General features: G+C 39.9%; 1 protein-coding gene across 1 annotated transcript; it reads left to right on the top strand.

Annotated features, from left to right (window-relative positions):
- Positions 1 to 10,628: 10,628 nt before the first annotated feature.
- Positions 10,629 to 12,449, top strand: LOC118470107 (transmembrane protein 271-like). Its single transcript, XM_035946968.2, has one exon. It carries the CDS (start codon positions 11,315 to 11,317, stop codon positions 12,104 to 12,106), a length of 792 nt encoding a protein of 263 aa, XP_035802861.1. The 5' UTR covers positions 10,629 to 11,314; the 3' UTR covers positions 12,107 to 12,449.
- Positions 12,450 to 24,162: the final 11,713 nt, after the last annotated feature.

The raw sequence follows: 24,162 nt of genomic DNA, 5'->3' as shown, positions 1-24,162 counted from the left end.
CACAAGATTAATATATTTTCAGGTCATGAAGGTGATATGACTGATAAATATTAACATTCAGCATAAAGACATGGCGTTAATTTCGATTCAATTCCAGTGTTTATTCTTTCTTTGGTTCTTTTTTGGTCTTCTCTAACTTCTAGAAAACTTCTTCTCTGTCTGGCACTTGAACTACTAAATTCTTTTTGATATTTTGATATCCACCAGCCAGTGTTTTCTATCTGCTTCTGTTTGGTTCAGGAAGAATACAACAGATTTATCTGACATTTTTTGCTGACAACACAAACCTGTTGTGGCTGTAAATGTTATTGAGACCAGAAGTTGCATTGAGGAAATTCCTTTAAATTCTTAAAAGGTCCACAGAACTAACAGTTAAGTGATGGTTTTCTGTGGGCTTGTTAAATCTCCAGTAAAATCCTTCATGTTACACATAGTGCTTTGATCCATTGTTAATATAAAAACACTGATAGTGTGGCTTTAAATGATGCTCACCTTGCCCTTTAACTACCTCGCTTCTTGTTCATTTTCCATACATCCCTGACAGGTTTTCAGCTTCAGTATTGACCCTTTAGTTCAGAGTGAACTCCTCTTCAGGACAAGCATTCTCTGAGTCCCTCCCAGTTCCAGTCATCAACAGTAGAGACTGCTTTAGACTCATTAATATTTATGGCCTAACACAGAATTTTACAGGCTGACCTGTCACCACTGTTGTAACTGCTGCTGTAAAACTGCATCTGAGATGCCGAAGCCGTCCCTTTACAGCTGACTCCTGGCTCAGCTCAAGTATTAGGCCTTAAACACTCACACACACACACGCACAGGCACGCACACACACACACACTGACTTGTGGCGATTTAAGGTAAAAAGCTTCTCTTGAAGGGGAAAATGGTAATTTCACCACACTGTTCAGGAACTATCTACGTTACTCTCTGTGTCACTGAATTGGCAGAGTTTTCTCCTAATACTTCAGGATAAAACCTATGTAGCGTTAACATCCTGGTCCAAAGAAGCACCATGTTTCATATAATTCTGCTGTGGTCTGCCAAGATTCTTTATACTCCCAGTTAAATCAGCCAGTATTTTTGGTATATCCACATACATTCATGGCGTCATCTAGAAGTGTCATCTCCTTGCACTCATGCAGCGCTACATCATCACACTCATATCTCTATGCTTCACTGTCAGGACAATGCATTCACTCCAACATACTCCAACAAATAAAACTTTGTTGTGTTAACATCCTTGTCCGAAGAATTTCTGTTAAGCCATCATTCATAGAAATCAGCTGTGGTCAGCCAAGTTTTACCTGTCTCTCTGAAACACCTGGCTACGTGCTTCACTGTCAGGACTGTGCATTCACTGCTATAGTCCTGACCTGGTTAATAAAAAACATGCTGGACCTCATCTGAGCCCAACAAATGCTTCACTCAGCTGAAGCCTCAAGCCTTAAACACCTTAAAAAAATTTACATCCACACAGTTACTTGTGACGATTTAAGTTAAAAACCTGCTCCTGGAGGGGGAATTGCTTATTTTAATGCAATGTTGAGAAACTATCTGCATCACTCTTTGTGTTACTGTGTTGGAAACATTTTTCCCTGCTGTAGTCTGTCTGGCTTCTGGGAGTCATTTTATGAGTTGGCATTTTGGTATATCTACATTTATAGCGCCATAAATGTCATCTCCCCAGCACCTTCTGCACTCATGTATCCTCATATCATCACGCTCCCGTCTCTGTGCTTCACTGTCAGGACCATGTTTTCTCTGTGGTAGTCCCGGCCAGGTTCACACCAACCATGCTGGACCTCATCTGTACCAAACTAATTCGTGTAATTCGGTGTCTTTCACACTATCTGAGTTGTCACAGAAACTCTGATTGTGTCCTTGGTGTCATTTTAGGATGACATCCACACAAACACAGATTCCGAACTTCTTTGATTATTGATGAGTTTCACATCAGTTCTAGAAACTTCCATCTTCTCAACCAAACCAGAAAACCTGTGTGTGTCAGTTTGTGTTCTCATCTTATTAGCTCAACAACTGTTCATCCGATTCATTTCGAACTTGTGTGAGTCACTGGGACCTTGAGGAAGTGCAGCCTTGAATTTATTTATTTATATATTTTAATGTCGAACAACTTAATTTGACTTTCAAAAAAATTGACAAGACTTTAAAGAAAAAAAACTTTCCATTCAGCCAAAGATGCCTCTACTAAACACTGAATGAACTGAATGGGGTAAATACTTAATGTATATTAATTGACATTGTTTTGATGAAATCTGTCTTCACTTGGACACGAAAGAGTCCTTTTTTTTGTAAATGCTTGTGTGATTTTGTGTGAGAGTGTGTTTTCAAGCAGAGATTTGGTTGGATTCACTGACAGATAAATTGTCATACTTTTGGGTTGAAACATAAAAACAGTTGTGTTGGTCTTAGTCTCAGTACAGCAGCCTGTTTTCTCACTGTGAGTCTTTTAAAACCAAACACAGTTCAGTCAGACTCAACACTGGCTCACTTAAACTCTCAAGATTCAGTGCAAATATTTGGAATTAATGTCTCATATGATAAAATAAGCCTTTATTAATTTAACAGTGGGGACACTGGCATTGTTCCAGCAGAAAAGAAAGTGCAAACATATTGGAAATGTAGTACAAAAATAAAAAAAATAGCCAACGTAAGATATACATAAGTAATGATTATAGAAATAATGTTATTGCACATGCCAGTGGTATTGCACAGATTCTTTCATAAATTGAAATATTGACATAAGTATTAATATTTCACAAATTGTTATCTATATTGCACAGATTTTAGTTCAGTAGAAAAATACGTGTAGCAAATGTCTTCCTAGTATATGTATACAAAGTAATATTGCACAGGGTATTTTAAAAGTCCAGAATATTCATCATATTTTATAGAACTCCAAGAACAATCACAGCATAAAACACTCCAAAACAAATACAACATTATGAAAAGTAAAAAGTCAGATCATCTGTGAAACCTCATAAAAGCAATGAACTGTCAAAAATGTCTCTTCAAAATATTTAAAACTTGATTATTTAAGACAAAATAAGATTAGACCACCTGAAAAGAACTCAAATTCACTAATTTTAGGAATCCTCAAAAGCCTGAAAACCCTGAAATGAGACATGAAGTCTTCAGATCGAATACACATACTTATGCAGAAATATGATAGATTTTCAGATTTTTTTTTTCATTTTGAGGTTGTTGTTGTTTTTTTTTAGAGGGGTAATAGAGGGCTGAAAGGAAAGGGGGAAAAGAAAGAATGTGGGGGCAGTGAGGGGGGTTATAGAAATAGGGATTAACCAGTATGGGCTTTTTCGGGCTAATGTCGACATTAACTGGTTTATTTGTTTGTGGGTTTTTTTGGGTCATTGAGGCGCTCAATAACCGATATTTTGAACAGACATCATGAGAAGCTATTTGCTAACAGTATGTGTTAGCACAGAACACTCATTCATAACTGGACTATTAGTTGCACAGACAGTGCAGCTAACAGTAAGTAATCATTAATAAGGATTACCATTTTAGAAATTGTACATATATACATGAACTATTACATGTTATCAACATTTGATAACCAGAAACCTGCCATTTACAGCGAGGCTTCTTCCTTATGAAGGATTAGTTTCACTGAATATGTACAATACTAATATTAGCTATGATGTTTGAGTGTCACGGGACACTTTCTTCTCTGTTTTCTTAATCTTTTTCTGTTCTGTCATTTTTCTTGCCCACTAAGGTTAATGTCTTAACGACAACATTTGTTAGTCCTTTTCTGTTTTCTGCACTAATTAGTCACTAGACAATACCAGGTATCTGAACAGTGCCAAATATTGCAGCCATAATCGGCCGGACTGATAATCAGTTGATAGGTAGTGGTGGTAGGGTGTAGGGGAGGTTAGGGGAAAGAAAAGATGAAAGGAAATGGAAGAAATAGAGAGGAGGGTTAGAGAGGTTCTAGAGGTGGGGAGGAAGGAGGCAGAAGGGGTGAGGAGATGGAGGAAGGGGGAGGCTAAGCTGAGCTACCAGCAGTTCTCCACCTTCCTGTCACTCCTTTTAAACCATCTCCAGAAGCTCTTCTTTTTATTCTTCACCGTCTTCTCCTACTCCTGTCGTTCTTCTCTCTCCTCGATCACCTCTTCAATCTGTTTTTTGTTGCTCTTTCTATCTTTGGTCCTCTTGAAAAACTTAGAGTCTCTTTTTGTTTTTCTTTTTGAGACAAAGCTCCTGCAGTTCCTAATTAGTTTCTTCCAATTGTCGGATTTTTTCCTGCAGGTCATCTGTCTCTTTTTGTTTCTTTAGCAGTTCTTGATTTTCTTTTTCTTTCAGAGCAACATCTTTTCTGAGCTGCTCTATGGTTTGATGCTCAGTCTTCCAGGTTTGTTCTTTCTCCTCGATTTCATTGATGGCTTCCAGCAGCAGCTCCTCAGCTTTGAAGAGCGTCACTGAGAGGTTGTCATTGACGCCAGTGATTCGATGGACTTCCTGGTCTCTGATGGCGATCTGTTCTTCCACGAACTCAACACTCTTCACCTTATCTTGATAGATGTGAGATTCTCTCAAAAGCTTTTTCTCCAGACACCTGATCTGGAGGAATCTCTGCTTACTCTGGCCTTCAAGCTGTGTCTTTTCTGTCTGGAACGTTTTAATATATTCCTTCAGCTGGTTGATGAGCTCCTTGAGAGGGATGTTGTTGTGCTCAATCAGCCGGATCTTTTCTTCCAGTTCTTTAGTCTTTATCACCATATTTTTTTTTGTCATCCTGCAGTTTGTTGTTGTCTTCCAGCAGACCTTTATTGCCATCCTCCAAGAAGATCACTTGCTTCTTCAGGGCCTCCTTTTCTTCTTGCTCTGGTTCTCTTTGGAGGTTTTTGGTTTCGTGCAGCATTGCTAAGAGACCCTCGTTGTCCAGTTTCAGTTGTGACTTCTGCTTCTCTTAGCATTAGCTGCTCCCTGACCTCATCCTCAGCTTCCATGACATCGGCCCAGTTCGTGGTCGCAGTCTGGGTGTGGGAGGAGGCCTGGTCCTCTCTTGGGATGAGTGGCTGTTTGGTCTTTCACCACGTTGACCCATGTCATGGTCGGAGCTGGTGTCTGTGGAGAGGCCTGGTCTTGCTGGGTGTTGTGGCTCTCGGGCTGCAGCTTTTCTTGCAGCTGTCTTATCTGCCTGCTCTGGTTCATCAGCAGTTTCTCCAGTTTGCAGGTTCTAACCTTGCTGGCCTGGGACCACTTGAAGACCTGCTCTCTTTCTGTGAGGAGCTGTTGAAGGTGGCGACCTATATTAGTCACTCGCTTCTGGAGGCGTTCCTTTTCCACCTGTATACAAAAGGCCTTCCGAAAACCAATGTGGTTGCTGGTTTGGGAAGCAGCCTGTTGAGGGGTGATGGTGAATCTAACTTTGTGTTCTGTTTGATTTCTCTGAGCCATGATAATGTAATCTAAAGTCCTGAATATGCGACAGAAATGAAGAAGTAATCTAACTAAGCACTAGTCTGTGTTAGAAGGTAGTTCTGTACACGATTTGTTGGTCTTTAGGTAGTAAAAGTTAGCAGTTTGTCGATGCTGGTTGTCGGTCGTCATCTGTTACCGATCGTTGAACAGCTGCACTGACTGTTGGAAAGTACGTGAAAGGTTCTGACCTGTCCTGCATCGAAAAATTTTTGACAAAGTGTTGTGACATCATCAGTGATATCAAACTTTGACATTGCCTAGCAACAGGGAACACACACGCACACGTACACACACTTACACACATACGACAGTGTTCTGGATTATATCTGCATTATTCTGTGTCTCACTGAGTTGACAAAAGTTTTCTTCTTAATAATTTTGGGTTAAAACGATGTCGTGTTAACATCCTAGTCCGGAGAACGTCCTTCTTAAAAAACGACGCCACGTTTCATAGAATTTTGCTGTGGTCTGCAGCCCTTCACCTCTTCAGCCTTGTGTGAAAGAGGTGATCTTACCTATTAGATGGGAATTACTTTCCTCTTCAGTAGCAGTGTCTTCCAGGTTTGTGACCATGACAGGGAAATTGTCTGTGTTATGGAGGTGAGCAGGGCTCTCCTTGTGCCCTGATGAAAGACATATGCTGTGAACAACTTCTGCTTCATCGGATTTGTCGGGCAATTGAATCCAGCAGTTTTCCTTCAGATTAAAATGCATGCTGCATACCTGTGACTGCTCCTACTGTGAGCTAACTGGAGCCGTTCTCTGAGATGCCCTGGTCCCAGTTTATTTGTACAGCTCTTAATCACAGTTCCAGCCTCAAAAGGCTTCACGACGCCCACATTATGGAACAACAAATGTGAAAATGAGTTTGAATCTGTTGCCACACAAAGCATGGACATTATACAATAGTGTAACAGAAGGGAGAGCTGCTGATGCCTGGAGTGTTTGGGTCACAGGACACAAGGTGACGGGTCCAGTCAGCTGCTGCTACTGATGGTGTTGACATCCACAGTGCTGCCAAAGGACTGAAGAACACCGGCAAAGACAGCAAGCAGGACAGCCAATCAATCAATCAATCAATAAAACAATCAGCAGATCATCAAGCTCATCAATCACAGCTCTTTTTCTTATTTGCAAACCAATGCAAAGTAGTAATGACCTAATTAGAGTGACACTCACACTTCCTGGCAGCTGCATCGGTACAGTCAATGAGGTGGCTCATTGTGATGAATGAATGGGCGAAGGCTTCCTCTGGTGTAATTCTCTCACCTGCACCCATCAGACATTTGGGTAATTAAGTCAAAAACTTGTGATTGTCCTCATGAGAGAATTTTTACATCTTGGTAAAATGAAGTGGAAACAACTTTAAATATTCTGCCAGCAGGTCACACCGTGGAGTCATTTACTGATCCTTGGATTTCTCTCACATGGTCGGCTCTTAGGTTTGGAAACTAATTTCCAGCTACCTCCGGTTCAAAGACGTTGCTTTGTTTTGGCACTATGGTTCTACACAGCAGCCAGTCTGTGGGCCAGTCCAACACTCTGGTCCAACTGTCTGGACACCTGCTGGACGGATTGCAGGGAGATTTTGTCCAGATATTAGTGGCTCAGATCATGGATCTTTGTGACTTTGGTTATTCTTGGACTTTTCCTCTTGTGCCAAATGAGGCTGTGGTTTTGAGTCAAATGACTCAGCACGTATTTGGGTGAATAACAATGAAATTTGCTTCAGAGGTTAACTTAAGGATGAATTAAAACAACTTTTGTGATCCTTAAATCATCCAGCAGGTGACTTTGGTTTATAATCAAAATAACAAAAGCTTACAAACTAACCACGTAGCACAGGGTTATTCAATTAAAAATTGACTCGGGCCGGATTTTCAGACTAAGAACATGAGCTGGGCCGGACGTTTTTAGCAGACAGTGAGCAAAGTTAACCATTTAAAATAAACACAAACAGATAAGATAACAAACACACTGGATGTTTATTAACGTACTGCCACATCCAACAGGACATAAACACAATAGAAGAGCAGTACTTAAACTAAACCTGTGCTGAAATACTGCTTCTTTAAATTTTACATTTCAAACACACAACTTCAACACATTTTGATAGGGAAATATAAGCACAGGTTAAGGTGCATATGAATATAAAAACTAAGTGCTGATTAGAAACACCATCTTTTGTTTTGGTCACATCTCAAAGTGCATTAAAAAGTAACTTGCTTAACAGTAACTTTTCAGAACTTGAGACATTTTTCTTCTTTTGAAATAACAAAAAACTGAGTTTGTCCCTGTCCATATTTGGTCTCATCTGAGACAGTCACATCTTCAGTGCATATAATCAAAAAAATAAACAGTAGGCACAGTGATAGTTACTATCCCTTTGAAATGAAGTAAAGATGACATCAAAGTGCATAATAAAGTGCAACTAAGTGAAATAACTGTCAAAACAAAATGTGTTTCTTAAATATTAAACTTCTAATAAGTGACCAGAAAATAGTCATATAAATACATAAAACTACCTTTAGTGTCTGCTACAGCACGCTGCTTTGTTGCACTTACCATGTCTCGAAGACATCTGTGGCGAGAATGTTTGACGTGTCAGACCTGTTTGATAGCAGATGTCACACTCGTCTTAACTTTATCGTCCGTTAAAACTTCATCCACGACAGCCAACATGCAGTCCTTCACAGTTTCTGAGTCTGTGAACAGCCTCTTTTTCGTGGCCCTTTCCTGAGCTGTGCAAGTCCGCTTCATTGTAGTACAGCTCCGGTTGTAAGATGCAGTCAAACTCTGAATTATAGCCGCTCTCTCATGACATCCCTCGGGAAAGTTTGTCCGAAACGCGGCATGTTTTTTCAATGTGGTGTCTTCGGACATTATAATCTTTCAGCGCTGCAAAGCACTCGTTGCAGAGTAAACGCATTGGTTTGGCGTTCGGACTTGGTGGTAAATAAATAAATACTTGTCAGTCCACGCAGGATTAAACCGACGGTTTTCCTCGCCGATTTGTCGTTTCAGGATAGAAAAAGACATGCTGCTATTTTCGCCTGTATAGAACTGCTAATGCTAACTTTTCAAACGCGGCTCCTCAACGCAATGCATTGTGGGTTAGTTGCTAGGTTACGGTATGTGTTGCATTCAATGTTTGCAATAATGTTGGAATTTTTGTAGTAACTTGTCAGTGTTACTGAAAGATGTTTTTCAGTTTTTCTCGGACCCAAGTCCCAATCACTCGGCAGTTGCTTTAGGGCCACTCGAGGGTTGCTTTCGGGCCGCATGTGGCCCGCGGGCCGCTAATTGAATAGGGCTGACGTAGCACTTTCAGTTCGGTTAAATAGTGTTCTAATAATATTCGCTTTGAACTTTTAAACATTTTAGAATTGAAGCTGCTTAGCATAGTTATTTTACTCATCTCTGTTGATGTATGAGTGTATGTACATTACACACAACTGGCTCAGGTGATAGTTTCCAGTTCTTTCATCAATAGAAATGCTTATGTGATTTTAGCTGTGTGTTTTGTATCATTATCATGTAGGAATATTCTATTCTGCTAAACTTCTGCTGACTGGGAGTCAACTTCTCAGCCAGTATCTTGGAAAATCCATCCTCCAATGTCATCTTCTCAACACCATTTGCACTATTGCAGCCCAATATCATCATATCCCCACCTCTGTGTGTCACTGTGAGGACTATGCATTCACTGCAGTTATTCTGAGCAGGTTCACACCAAGCATCTGAGCTGAACAAGTTTATCTGGGTCTTATCCAGTCAAAGAATGTGCTTCCAATTTTCATTCGGCCCCTCTTCATGTGCTTTAGCAAAGTTTAATGTTCTAGTTCTATGCAGAGGAGTAATCAAGATTTTCTCCCGCACACCATCCACATAGATGGACGTTATTCAGAGTCCTTCACACTGTCTGAGCTCTCACTAAAGATCTGGTTCTGCAAGCAACCTGCTGTCCATGGCGTCATTTTAGGAGGATGACCACCGCAGAGCTGATTAGTGGTACTAAGGCTCATTCTATACCTTCTGATTACTGTTGTGGCTGTGTTTCAACTGATTATCTTCTTGTGTTCTTTTACATCTTTGTAAAGACTCCTAAAAAGATGTTTCCAGTTCCTCTTGCAATTCTTTTACATGTGGAGCCATGATGCTGACATGTAGATAAACAGCATAAAGATCCAACAAGGACAAAGTTCTGCTATTCACAGCTAACTTTATAACCATGTTTATTCAATTAGGTTAACAGGAAGTCATAGCTTTACTCAACTTTCAGTGATTACAGGTAACTTTTGTGTGAGTGATTACGGATGTATTCACTATTGTTGCATTGAATTTCTACTTTGGGGGCTTTATTTTTGCTACAGTCTTGATCTACTATCTGTAAGAGGTTATAGCTGTCAAGTTAGAAATACTGCAGTTTCGATGAGGTGATACAGTAATCTTGTTCTCCACATGAAGTAAAGGCTGAATACTGAATACGATTTGGAACCAAATGAAATCTCTGAAATGTTCTCTAACACATTTTAAGCTGAGGAATTAATGGAATATCCCTTTCATCTGCCTGCTCTGTTTGTCTTTTAATAGGAACCATATTGGACTTCACACTCAAACATTTACTTTTAGACTGTGGGCTGTGGGCTAGCTTCTACTCGGAATTACAGCACTGGATGACTCACACGGTATGTCCTTCTGCGTTTGTTTTGGAACTAAAAGTCTGCTTCTAAACAGCAAGTCACCCGGTGATAGTTCTTGGGATTTTTCTCTCTGGTTGATGTGGTTCCATCTCCACCATGCCAAGGTCATTTGGGCTCTGAACCAAAAAAACAGACTGCAGGTCTCGCCTACACAACATGTTACTGAATCTGTTTTAAATATAAAGTGACAAGTACAGTTTATTTGTACTAAAATGTACATTTTTAGTGCGTTGGCAGTGAGGAATGGATGCTGTGGAGTCCAGTCAGCTGCCATCTGGCCGGAGCTGGACGCTTCAGCACCGCGGACAGCGCACAGCCTCCTCCGGTGTTACTGATGCTTTGGTTGGAGGTTTCCAGAAAGATCCAGCTGACAACAGAAACCCTGATGAGAAATGATGCAAGGATGACACAGACACTTCATATGTTGTATCCAGCTTGTATATAATATATGTAGGAGAGAGCTGAAACCCCACAGAAATAGTGGCACAAACGAAATCCCTCCCAGCTCACTGCTACCAAACTGATTTTACTACGAGGCTGTGTGAAAGAAATTAATGTTCCTGGTGACTAACACGAAAAGTCGTTCACCCACCGCCTTAAAGTCCCTACGTGGCGCATTTCTGCTCCCTGTAGGAGTGTTTGGAGGCCTGTGGGTCACCGGTCATTGGTCAACAGAAGCCACCAGCCTCTCCGGATGAAGCAGCCTCCTCCTCCTCCTCCGCCGCCACAAAACCAGCACACAGCATCTCAACCCGGTGACTTGACGGACAGCAGCTGAGACTCTCCGCTCTGGAGGCAGAAAAACGCACAAAATCTAAAGTTTTGGTCAGCAGAGCGCTTTGGGAGTGCGATGGCGCGGTGAGGTGATCTGGGGTAAAAGTGATCAGTGTTTCTTTTCTACGGATTATCGATAAGTGCAGAAGAGGAGCGCGTTGTTGCCATTAATTATTTATAAATTCTTGTAAGAAAAAAAAAGCGGCGGGGATGCGAGAGAGACGCCGCAGCGGCGAGGATCGCCCGCTCTGAACCGGAGGAGTCACCGGCAGATGATGTCCCGATGTGAGAGTGTTTCCAGAGGAGACGAGGGAGGATGAAGAAGGGGGGAGAGGGATCGAGAGCGGCAGAGGTGGAATATAATGAAGTTGAGTGGGAAAGGACTGTGCACCGTGTTCTCCAGCACCCTCCTCTTCGTGTGCGCCCTGAGCGAAGTTGTCGTTGGAATAAGATGCGTCTCGCTGGGATCTACGGTGAAGGCGCATTTCCACCTCGGCGCCGCGGCCGGAGCTTTCTACTCCGGGCTACTTGTGGGCATCGGCCAGGTGCTGCTGGGCTCCGCGCTGCTCTGTTGCATGGAGAAGCCCGGCTGCAGGAATTTCTTTCTGCTCGGTGTTGTGGTCTTCTTGCTGGGGGTCCTCACCGCCTTCTCCGGCGCGGTGGTGGACGGAGACACGGCTTCCCTGGTGGAGAGGAAATATTCCCATTACTGCTTCCACTCTGTGGTTGTGAACCCTGCCTGCGAGCAGCTGAGGGATTACCAGCGGAGTCTGGTCATCTCCACTGTTCTCAGCACTTTGGAGTGTGTGCTGGGGCTCATCAACCTGGTGATCATCAAGAGGTACAAAACGGCGCAGTTTTCTAGGAGCCGCCAGTGCCAGCGGCGGGGCGCAGGAGCCATCCTGTTCAGCGAGGAGCGGGACTGCTCCTCGGCGGATTTCCAGCCGGTGTCTTACATCAACCTGGGGGTTTTTACTGTGTTTGATGAGACGGGAGCCGAGGTGCAGAGTGGGGGACACCCGTCCATCGAGCTGCCCGGATACTCGCCCTCGGACCCGGAGCTCAACCACTGCTTCCCCTTCTCCTTCCCGATCCCCAGTGAACTGCCGCCCGCGTACGAAGACATTTTCCCCGGTGAGGCATGCAACACATAGCCGCTCTGGAGCAGTGCTTCCTCTGCTGTGACAATCAATGACTTTGTGCTTAAACAAACCCCCCTCTTCTTCTTCTTCTTCCAACATCTCCCCCCCATCTAAAGCAGTAAGTTACACAGGAGGACAGCAGCGGTGGATTTTAATTCAGCTGATTTCTTCTCATTCTGGTTCATTTCTTACACCTCATGCTGTAAACCTCCAGTCAGACTGATCAAAGTGAAACAGGCACAGCAGCCACATCAAGGCCCATAAACGCAACAGCTTGCTACTATATCAAAAAGCAGAGTTTGTGTTCTGAATGTTTGCTGTTTTTACTTGTGAATAAAACGCATATTTAACCTCATCTGAAGTCATGAAGCTGCTGCTGCCAAGTTTAGCTGCTGGAAACCTCACTGATGGTGTTTCCAGTCTGAAGGCTCATTTTCTGTAGCTGGTGCACTGTGTGTTTAATGCATCTGTCATTTTTTTTGTTGAGATACTAAACAGGAGCCATTAGAGGTAGAAGTAGTTATTTTCTAATCTGCAATTTATCATCATCATCTGGGAAAATACCTGCAGCACATCATCATCATCATCATCATCATCATCATCATCATCATCATCATCATCATCATCATCATCATCATCATCATCATCATCATTCTGAGAAAGAAAGCCCCCAAGTGCTCCGTTTTAGCTGCACTGTGTGGTGTCCACTTTAAAGGCTCACTCCAGTGATTTATTATTGCACTTTCATAAAGCCCAGGGACTAAAAAGAGAAAGAGATAAAAAAGAATCAGTAAAATCCAAAGAGCAGGAGGCTCCAGTAAACCGACTTTTAGTCTCTAGAATATCTAATAAAATTCCAATAACCCTGGTTTCACATAATAACGGCAAACTTTTTTCATTAGATCCTAATTGTTTAGCAGCTTTTTTTTTTTTTTTTAAATGTATTATTTCTCCACACCCTTAATTCATGACATAGTCTCCAAACCCAAGCTGAGGTTACCCTGACAACATCTTTATGACATCATCAAGGTTTCCAGGTTAAAGAAAAAGTGCTTTTAAGTAAATTTAAATACACTCAGTATACTTCCATGAGCTCATGATTAATGCACTAAAAAGGTTATTTTCTACATGTATTGAAATGGCTAAACTAAGCCAGCAAAGTTAAACTTAAACACAATTTAGTGGACCAGACTGTAGTATTTAGAATCATTTTTAAAATGCACTAAAACATACTTAACTTAATCTTTTTATACTAATATGCATTGAAAAATGTATTTTGCCTTAGTTTTAAGTACATTTTAATTAGATTGTAATTAATACACTGATCATACTTAAGGAAATATATTAAAATTAGTTCCATATGTATGTATAAAGCACTGTAAATATAATTTTTATAGATTTTAGGTTGATTTAACAGTTAAGTTTACTTTAGATGTGTTAAATTTAATAAACTTAAATAGATTTAATGCATTTGACTATAGTAGTATTTTGAGACACTATTAAAATGCACTTGGACAAACAGTATATAGTATTTTTCTATTAATAATTTCATCAAAAATTTAATTTCATGTTTATATTTTGAGCACAAAATTGAGACAAAATTTAAATATACATGAGATTAAATTATAAAGTACAATATCCATTTTAAAAATGCACTTAAGTATATTTAAATGCAGTTTAATTCTGTCTCCAAATTGTAAAGTCAAATTCATCACTAATGAAACATCATTAGGATACTTAACACATTGTTAGTATGTTGAAAATAACACTGTTAGTACTTAAATTATTAGCTAATGGAAGTATAGTAAGCAATTAATGAGACTTATGGGGATTTTTTTCTGACTTTGCAACGTCTCCCACTGCAGTCCCAGAACATATTATGCAACTGTGTTTACAGCAAACTGAGCTTAATGTGTAAAATCAGTAGAATTTCATTCCTAAAGGTTTGTCAGAATCCCACATAGCTCAGGGTAGCGATGATAGATCATATATGATAGATGATAAAGTATAGAGGCTCTGAGGCAACCTGACCCTGAATACACACCACATATTTGCTTTCGCAATAGTAGGAGGGATAAGGACACAAAATCCCTCCTTTCTGGGGATCTTTAAAGCTCTCAGATTGGCCAGTGTGTCTGGATGGGAACCAGACTGAAGGTGGTAACGCACCTTTTCCAATTTAAAAGATTCAAACTGTGCAGAGCTGCTTGTTCCATTTGATGTGACTTGAAATCATTTGTTAACGTCACCACGCACTAATAACCACAACGGTTCCCAGCATGCATCCTCCCTGGACCACAAAAAGCTTTTCAGTTCCACTGTTTCACCTCACAGCTACAACAGTGACTCCAGACAAACGGGCAGATTTGTCTGCTGTCATTATTACACCTTTAGACAGCGCTGCTCAGAGGTAAATTAAATCCAAACAGTCCTTCAGTTTAAAGCCCCCAAATGAGCATCCGAGGCTGAATGTCTTTCTGGGGGCCGCTTTGACGAGCACTCTGTGATGAACAAACTTTAAGGAGTACTTCGCCGGCTCAGTGTAATAATCCTCCTCTTATCCTTTCAAAAACTGTGTGATGATGCTTTCCACTCACTCATTCTGCTTAGGTTGGGCTCTGTGTGCCAGAGCTGAATAGAGGGTAGAAAAATAAATAAATAAATCCTGCTCCTCGCTCCTCTCTTAAGTTTCATGCCTGAAAAAAAAAAAAAGAAGTGGCTATAACCTAAGATTAACTCAGCAACCGACCAGAGAACAAAAGAGGTCTTGGGGGAGTTGGTGTCCTGAAAGTTTCATAGAGGATTGTCCAAAGAAAGATGCAGACAAAGCCGATGGTGTGGGCTGCAGTGTGAATCTCACCTGCTGAGGAAAAGACTGCAGACACTCAGGTCAGCAGTGTCACACCAGGTTTTATGACTTATCCGGTTTCAGGTGGCTTCTGGTGTTTTTTTTTTTTTTAATTTTATTTCTTGGGAGATTACCTTTTTGTGTGACTGCTTCCTGTCTTCTCTCTTACACCCCAGCACCTCAAAATTCACAGAAATGTCACATTTTTACAAAGAATGACTGCACAGTGAGCTGGCGCAACGAGGCAAGGCTGCTTCCATTTTGTGTTTTTATTATACATGGGGCTTGTTACTTGTGAGAAATGTTCTCACATTCAATAACTGAAGTCAAAATAAGGCTTAAATAGCTGCAGTAAATAGCCATCATTTGGTTCTAGCTGAATGCTTTTGAATGAGATCTCTAGAAGGCTGAATGTGGCATAAATAAACCCAAACTTTTAATGGTGAAATAAAGTCAGGATGGAGCTCCGGTCTGATGGTACTACCATCCCCCCTCTATTAAATCACCGGACTCTCAGTACCGGCTTGTTTGCATTTAGTTATTGGACTGAAGATAGTTTCTGCTCCCATTTTCCAGCTGATTGTTTGATTAAGTGAAGCAGAGTTTTTATGTATTTCCAGAACACACAAGGTCACGTATGACATATTTAAAAATAGCTAAAAAGCTCATTATAGAAGTGCCAACTCTGCATAAACATCATCACAAAATGTACAGAAACATACTGGTTATATCTTCAAACTTATAGAGATAGAATCATCCAGATCCCAACGTTTTCTGACATTTACTGATAAAATCTAGTGCACTGCTAACTTGGGGACATTATTTGGCAGATTTAACTCAAGAAAATGTAAAAAATGGTTTCTTTAAGTATTTTGTTCATCCATCCATCATCTAAATACTGTTTAATGCTTATTAGCAGCGTCACAGGGGGTCTGGAGTCTTTCCCAGCTGACTTAGAGTGAAGACAGGTCACCAGTCTATCACAGGACTACATATAGAGACAAACAATCACACTCACATTCATCTACGGACAATTTAGAATAATCAGTTAACCTCAGCATGTTTTGGACTGCGGGAGGAAGCACAGCCAGGGACATGAACTGGGGATCTTCTGGCTGTGCAGCCCTGCTTTGTTCATGCTGAGGTGATTTAGTGAAGACTGAGCAGCGTTAATGCTTCTATGAGCACATAACAACCCGATCAAATCAGCTCCATCAGCCCCATTTATACAAAGAGAAGTTTATTCTGAGTGAACACAAATCTATTCTGTGATCAATAATCAGAGCGCGTTGAGCCTCATTTTTAAAGTGTGTCATAAGGTGGTCGATGTTAATGAAGCCACAGTGGTGTGCAGTAGTTAAGTGCATGCACTCATGTAAACATTAGCTGTGAAGATTTCGATTTCACTTCATGCTGCAAACTAAATACATTTTTCAAAGAAAATGTTTAATGAGCTTATGAAATATGATGCCTTAGCATAGACAGAACTACCTAACAGTATAGAAAATGCTAATATTTTGCTCTTACCAAGCAGAAACCTTTGGGACTAAATGAAACCAACACTGAACTGCAGTTCCTCAAATGGCCACTAGAGGCTGGATGAGATCTCCATGTTAAAACGTTCAACTTTACAACAGAGATAAACATGATTACAGCCTGGTACTAAAAACAGTAGTGGTCTCTAAAGGTAGTTTCCCCGTTGATGACAGCTGTGCAGGGAGTGAATCTTTCTATAACACGCTCATTTAAACTGTATTAAGGGTTAAAGTTGTGCATAATTAAGGGTGTTGGTTGCTTTGAGTGACGGACAGTTCATGGCCCAGAGATGTCTGTTTGACCTCACTGCTCAATTTCAAGATTAGCCGAGAACTAGGAGGAGCCAGTATGGCAACAACAACCAGAGCCACCACAGTGGTCCAATCCCAATCTGACAATGTAAGACTACACACTAAACCCTCACACACTTAACCGACCTTACAGCTGGTAACAATATAAAAGGAGGAATGGGAAACACTACTGTAACAGCACATGTTGCTTGGAAACAACACGTCGCCATAAAAAAAACAAAAAGAATCTGGACTCGTGTTATCAGTTGCCCACTCCCTGTTTGTGACATTACAGTGTTTATACATTTGAGCAAACTACCAAAAATCAGGGAAGCCATGATCATCGGTAAATCCTCTGCAGACATCTGACTGAAAATACAAACAGCTCCACAAACGTGCAGTAAATAACCACAACAACAAGTAGTCAGGTGCTGTCAGTGACAGATAAACTGCCTAGTGGATTTCTTCCCTTCAACATCCACCCTTGATTTGTGTACATTTTGTGCAGGGCAGGAAAACCACATTTATACCATGCCTATAAAAAACAGTCACCTCCCTTGGAAGTTTTCCGTTTATACTGCTTTTCAATGTTGAATCGTGGTCAATTTATTTAGTTTTTCAACATGAATTCACAAAAGAAGACTTTAATGCCAAAATGAAAACAGATTTCTGGTGAATGATTACTAATCTCACTTCTTTTATATTTTTAATTAATTGACATTTCTTTGTAGAGATCTGTTTTCACAGCCTGTTTTTTTTTTTTTTTTTGTAAATTCTTGTCAAAAAAGCCAAAAATAAATAAACCACGATTCAGTGTTGCAAAACAATAAAAGGGGAAAAGTTTGTAGGGGAATGAGTATATTTTTAGAAATATTGTATGTCACCAGTTTCACTATGAAATGTTGGCCAGTCCCTGAGGAAAGCTTGCAGATTTGTAGACTTCAGAAAATCTGTATAATAGTGTTGAAAAGTCAGAGCCCTCATGCAGCTGATGATGTGACAGTAGGACAGTCCTAAATACTCACATTGGAATTGGGCCACAGAGATTAAAAACCACTTTTCAGGAAAGCTGCAGGTGACATCATGGAGGGTTGGTCCATCTTTATACACAGTTTATGGTTCCAACTGGACCAGTTATCACAGTAAAATAATACTTATGAACAAAGGGCTCAATTACATTAAGTACATTTTACTAATAATTAGAAATGTCCCAACCAAGACCTTCTCCCAGATCCTAATCTGGTACCATTCTCCTACATAATACACATTTCAAGTACTATAAAGTTGTTAAAATCAATCCAATCTATATGCTTGACAGCTATACAGCTCTGGTGGTCTTAAACCTTGCCGTAATGTTCCATTAGGACACTGTCTGAAACGTAGTGTAAAGATGGTCGGATGTATCGTGGATCAACAAGCTTTAAAAAATGGCAAAAAAAAAAAAAAAAAAGCAAAAAAAAAAATGCATTCTCTACATAAATATCACAAAAATGTACATTAGCTGTAGTACCAGGTTGCTGATACATCTTACACTGGAAAAAATGCCCCTCTCAGAACAAGAAAAAAAACTTATTTCAAGGAACTTTTACCTTGAAATAAGTGAAAAAAATCTGCCAATAGAACAAGTGAAAAATGGCTTGATAAGATTTCTTGAAATAAGATATGATATTTAGAATATTGAGATCTTAAAATTAGCTGGGAAAACTTATTTGAAGCTACATTTTACCAGGACTGTCAAGCTTAGGTGTCTTAAAATAAGCCAGATATGCTTAAAAAAAAAAAGAAGAAGCAGTTTTTCACTCAAAAATAGATTTTCGCTTTCATGTAACCTCCTAATTTGAGATGTATTAACCCTTCCTGCTGTCTTCATTTATGGGCACCAAAAAATATTGTTTCTTTGTCTGAAAAAAATCCAAAAAATCAGCAAAAAAAATTCCCCAAATTTCAGAAAATTTGCAAAACCTTCAGGAAGAAAATTCCAATAATTCCTTAAAAGTTGCCCTTAAAAGTCTTACATATTTATCAGTAAAACTTCTAATATTTTGTTTAAGAACATTCACATAAAGATCAACCAAAATCCAGCGAAATTCGTTGGATTTTGGTAGATTTTTTTTGTGAATGTTCTTAAACATTTCCAACATTTCTTTTTTTCCACCAAAAATGTTTAAAGATTTCGCAAAAATGTTGAAAATGTGGACATCAGAAGTTTCACTGTGAAAATAGATTTTTTTTTCACATTTTCAAACTTTAAAACGGGTTAATTTTGACCCGCAGGACGACAGGAGGGTTAAACTTATTTTGAGTTTTCTTGTAAAATTCAACTATTCAAGATTGTTTGACTTAACAATATATTTAAGATACATTGTCTTAAAAGAAGTCCCTCCATTTTGCTGAAATGTCTCTTGTTAAGTGAATTTATCTTAAATCAAGTAGGATGAGACGTTTTGACTAAAGATAAGACAAACAGGCTTGGTAAGATTTTGAGTTTTTGCAGTGCACTGCTTCATACTGTAGTGACCTGAGGAGGTGGTTACTCAGACTATGCTTCCATGCTGGTAAACCGAGAGCATTGTGGGGTTTAGCAAACAACGGGCACCATGACAAAGACTTATGAGACACTTAATGACCTCCAATCAGGGCTCATGTGGTTGAGACAAGCTGGGACTGACTAGAGAACCGTCTTTGCAGCTCATAACATGCATCCATTGACTAAAGCACTAATATCAACACAGAACACAGATGCATAATTAGAAATATCAATTAAGCAACTATTGATTAAGAAAAGTATTTTAAATTGCATCCTGCCACTAATTGTGCTCTCCCTGGATGACACCTGTTGCAGTGGACGTAAACACAGAATACTGATCTGTTAAAAAATGTCTTGATCGGCCATCATCCTCATCTTTGATATCAGATGACAACATCTCAGATCTAATGAAATATTTACAGAGACATTTACTCCTTACATCATGGTATTGCTATTACTCTGATTATAGTGTGACTGTGCAGCATCTTTCCAGGGACTAGAGATGGAAATTTATGTCTTGGCTGACTCTGGAGCATTTACAGCAACATTTAAAAACTGCTTCTGTTACATAAACTTACAAATAAAATGCATAAAAATACATACATAAATAGATAATAAGAGATATGGAATAGTTGTCTAATAATAATAATAATAATAATAACAATACCTTGGCTACCTTGCAAGCTAATAACACAGAGATTAACTTACAAATTGAATGTGATAACTCACCAGTAGCTGTCGTTATTTGTGCTGTGGTTGTGTTTAAACATTGGGGAGGGGGACACATTATTTGTGGTATCTGGAGCTCCTCTTCTGGAACATCAAACACTTCGTTTCCTTCATTCTGGTGAAGTTTCATGCACCAGTTTGTTCCCTTCCTGCATCAATTCATGGCTGAATTATTATTATTTATCTAAAGGCATTAGAACACAGGAGTGATGGTTGCTGGAAATGTTCCTCTGTACCCCTATGTAGATATTCCATTAAAAATCAGCTGTTTCCAGCTAGAATAGTCATTTACCACATTAACAATGTCTACACTGGATTTCTGATTCATTTAATGTTATCTTAGATAAAAAATGCCTTTGTTTCAAAAATAAGGACATTTCTAAGTGACCCTAAACTTTAAACGGTAATGTTCATGTCTAAGTCTGTAGTGCTTCTATCAATACATCCCTACTAAAATGCGGCATGTGAGGTTGTTTTTGTGCGTTCATGGAGATGAAATCAAACCGACTAAAACTCAGGGTGAAAAAAAAGGCATCTCTGCTTGTTCCTGATACGACGACAATTTCCCTAAAAAATGTATTTGATTTTTTCTCATTTTTAGCCGGCTTGTTCCACAGTGTTCCTGTGCTTAAATATCAGCTCCATTCAGACACAATTACAAGATGACAAAGTGCATTCACCCTACAGGCAATAGAGGGAGAGATTAACTTTCTGAAAGTCACCACTGTGGGAGCAGTTTATAACCCGCTGTCTGTTGTGACAAATGCATCTCGTTCATCTCGGCGGTTGTTAACAAATGTCACCTGCCTGTTCACCGGAGAGAAAGTCTAAGATTACGCCATAAATCTGATTGGTGTTTATCCAGGTGAGTCCACTGAGCCACAGCTTGACTCGGATTGACTCAGTTCTGCTCTACTGGCGGCCATCGACCTGCTGTAGAAGAGCAGCAGGGGTTAAGTGCCTTGCTTACTGGCACCTTTTCATGGGATTAGACCTCTCACCTGCTCTCACAAGGCAGCCTCAAACATCTCAGTCCAATGTTCAAGCAGAGCTAAATGACGCTTTTTAAAAAAATGTTGCATAATTTTTTAAATCACTAGTGGAATAAAATGCCAAAACTGCTTTAAAATGCCGTTGACCGTGCAGGAGAGTACCTCCATCAATGCTAATGTATTAAATGTGCCTTTGAAGACAGTTCATGATATCTGCTCTACTACATGAGAAAACCCTGTTGCTCCAGAGGTGTAATGATGACTAACTGCACATTTGAAAACAGCTATGACATGTCAGATTGTAATGTAGGGCAGTCTATTATCTTAAGATCTGTGCTCTCTGTGGTCTGGAGGTTTTTTCTTCTTCTTTTTTTCTGGTGGCAGATTCTTTGTTGGATAGCAGCGCTGCATTAGTGTAATGACAGCCTCCAGCTCTGGTCACACAAAGCAGAAACCGCTGACTTGCATCTCAAAGTTCCTCACTCTGAGGAATATGAGGGAGGGTTTCTGCACAAGTGATTACACTGCAGCTACGGGGATGAGTGATGTACGTGGACAGGAGCTTGCAGCTGGGGTTGAGCCCTGAGGCGAGGATGTGGGATCAAAAATGTCTTTGGAGCTACTTGAGATTACAACCAGCTCATTAACGGGTGTAACAGCTTTTTAAACGGCCCTTCTGCAGGTGATCTTGCAGTGAAAATGACAGTTTTTGCTTTTTAGAAAAACCCAGACACACACCAGGGTCGACACACACGTATCTTGAGTAGAATATTTCCCCAATCTGCATACTTGTCCGAATGTATGTCAAGGACGAATCAGCCAGCCATACTTATGGAACAAAAAAAAAAATCAATACCCCCTAAAAGCCTTTCATTAGAAACATATCCATTTGCTGTGTGCAGCAGGCTGCCAGGCAAAGTTGTGTCTGGAAAAGCTCCAGTGGCTTTTAAAAGCCAACACTGGGCATTGTGTGACAAAAAATGAGCTTCGTTACCTGTGTGTGGGCTTCCAAGCAATTAGACTCACTTGTGCCAATTTCAAAAGCTTGATTCTTTTTTATGATCTATAATTTATCATTCAGATTTTTTATTTTGTTCTGTACATGAGTTAAAACCTCTTTTTGAATGCACCAGCTAGATAAGCACCACTGCAGAGGCTTTTATGTTGCTGCAAAACTCCCCGTTCTAGCTGTATGTTTACCTTATTTGCAGATAATTGTGAATTGATAGCTTATAGCTTGATGTGCTGGAGTCATGATCAAAAGGCATTTGTGCTTCAGATGCAGCTAATGAAGAAGCGTTTATCACAGACTGTCAAACAGCTTAGTGGAGTCAAAGCTGGCGCTGCGCTTTCAGCCGAACCAAAAAGTATTTGGACACTTTGAAATGTATGAATTTTATTGCATTAGGTGGCAAAATATCAAAGGAACCGGTTTCAAAGTTTTAAATATAGCAGGAAAGACAGATATCAAGCAAAATATTCATAGTTTGCCAGGTTTAAAATATTAAAATATTACACGAAGAGCTCAAGATGAAGTCTGAAAAGTGTTTGGACACAAAATAGCTGGCTTTGAATCCATGTTATATGGAAGGGCAAAGTGTTCTTTCTGCTGCTCAAAGATCCACTTCTCTTCCTTTAATCTGCTTTTCTTTCCTACAGTTTACATCTAAAATATGAGTTCACGACTCCATCAGTGAACAAGTTCATTTACACCAGGACTTTGATTTTGACGCTCTCTTCCATTCTCCTTCACCATCAGATCTGTGTAGGTTGAATCTGGACTCATCTAAGAACTGCCAAAAGCTGCCGTCTTTCTGTGCATGTTCTTCTGCAAATTTAATCCTCGCTGCCGTCTTCATTGCGCTAATGAATGGTCTGTATCTCTCACTCTCCCTCCTTGACCCTGGTTTAAATGGTCTGGTTTGCATCTGCTAGTCCTTGCTGCTGTTTTTGCCTCATTTTACCAACAATTACGCGCCATAATCTGCTGCTGATCTTCTCGTACGCCTTCTGTCCTCAATCACAAATCCTCTATTTGTGAACTTTTGCTCATGAACGGCTGTTTCTTTGCCGTTCTGTCAAACACAGTGGCCTTCGTTGTGCTAAACAAACAGTGCTTGACCTTTTCTCTCAGCTTACTTTACTTGTCTTTGCCATTTTTGCAGCTGCGTTGTATGATGAATTAGCCTTAAGTTCACACAGGTGCCCCTCACAGAGCAACCATCATGTAGTTTATCATATTTACAATGAATATGTTCCAATGCTTTTTTTGTTGTCATTGAAAGCTCAAACCGTCTCAAGTGATGATTATTTTGGCAGAAAATATCTGTTTAGAGATGTGATAAATGTGCTTTTCTGTGGATCATTGATTTTTAAAAAAATCACCGTTTATGGGAGAACTTTATGAACCTGAAATGTGCTCATAAATGTGCTCATAATCTAATTGTCCAAATACTTTCTGGGTTCTATTGTACAGATGCAGCATGTAGCAAACATTTCTAAGTTATTATGTAAATCAGCTAAAGTGGATCATTTCATTTGAAATGATCCAAAACATCAGATGATACAAATGTTAATGTTAAGATTTTAAATGTCAAAGATGTCGAATAAAACATTTTCCCAACTCAATGTCCACTTACTAGCTTTTCTTTTGTTGTTGCCTGCATTAGCGGATGACATTTGCTCAGTTGTCATGGAGATGGACCTCTTGTTTATATATTTTCTTCCATTATTTTCACTATAGATTTAAAAGAAAAGCATTTTAATCGCCAAGCTGCTTCAGCTTTTATGACTTCCTGCCAGTCTAGCATGAGAGTTCATTCTCAATGTTGGAAATGGGACTTTCAACAAAACAAGAGTGATTTAAGGTCTGCTTATGAGCTTCTCAAGAGCTTTTAACCACAGCCCTTTGTCTTCGTCTGCTGCTGATATCCTGAATTCTAAAACAGCAGGGACAAGCTCACATGTCAACAAATCCCTCTCCATGACACTTGAGCAAATGCTATTCGCTGATGAAGAGACTGATTTGATTAAAAGCTCCAGAAAAAGCTAGTAAGTGCACTTTGGGTTATGATTGTGTTTATCGATCAGTAGCGGTGATTTCTTCTCCATCTACTCTCTTAGAATCAGGGGAGCATTAAGGAACT

The sequence above is a fragment of the Amphiprion ocellaris genome, chromosome 13 (assembly GCF_022539595.1).
Source record: "Amphiprion ocellaris isolate individual 3 ecotype Okinawa chromosome 13, ASM2253959v1, whole genome shotgun sequence".
In the NCBI taxonomy this organism is placed as follows: Eukaryota; Metazoa; Chordata; class Actinopteri; family Pomacentridae; genus Amphiprion; species Amphiprion ocellaris.
The sequence above is the reverse complement of the archived record's forward strand: the minus strand, read 5'-3'. Positions and strand labels throughout refer to the sequence as shown.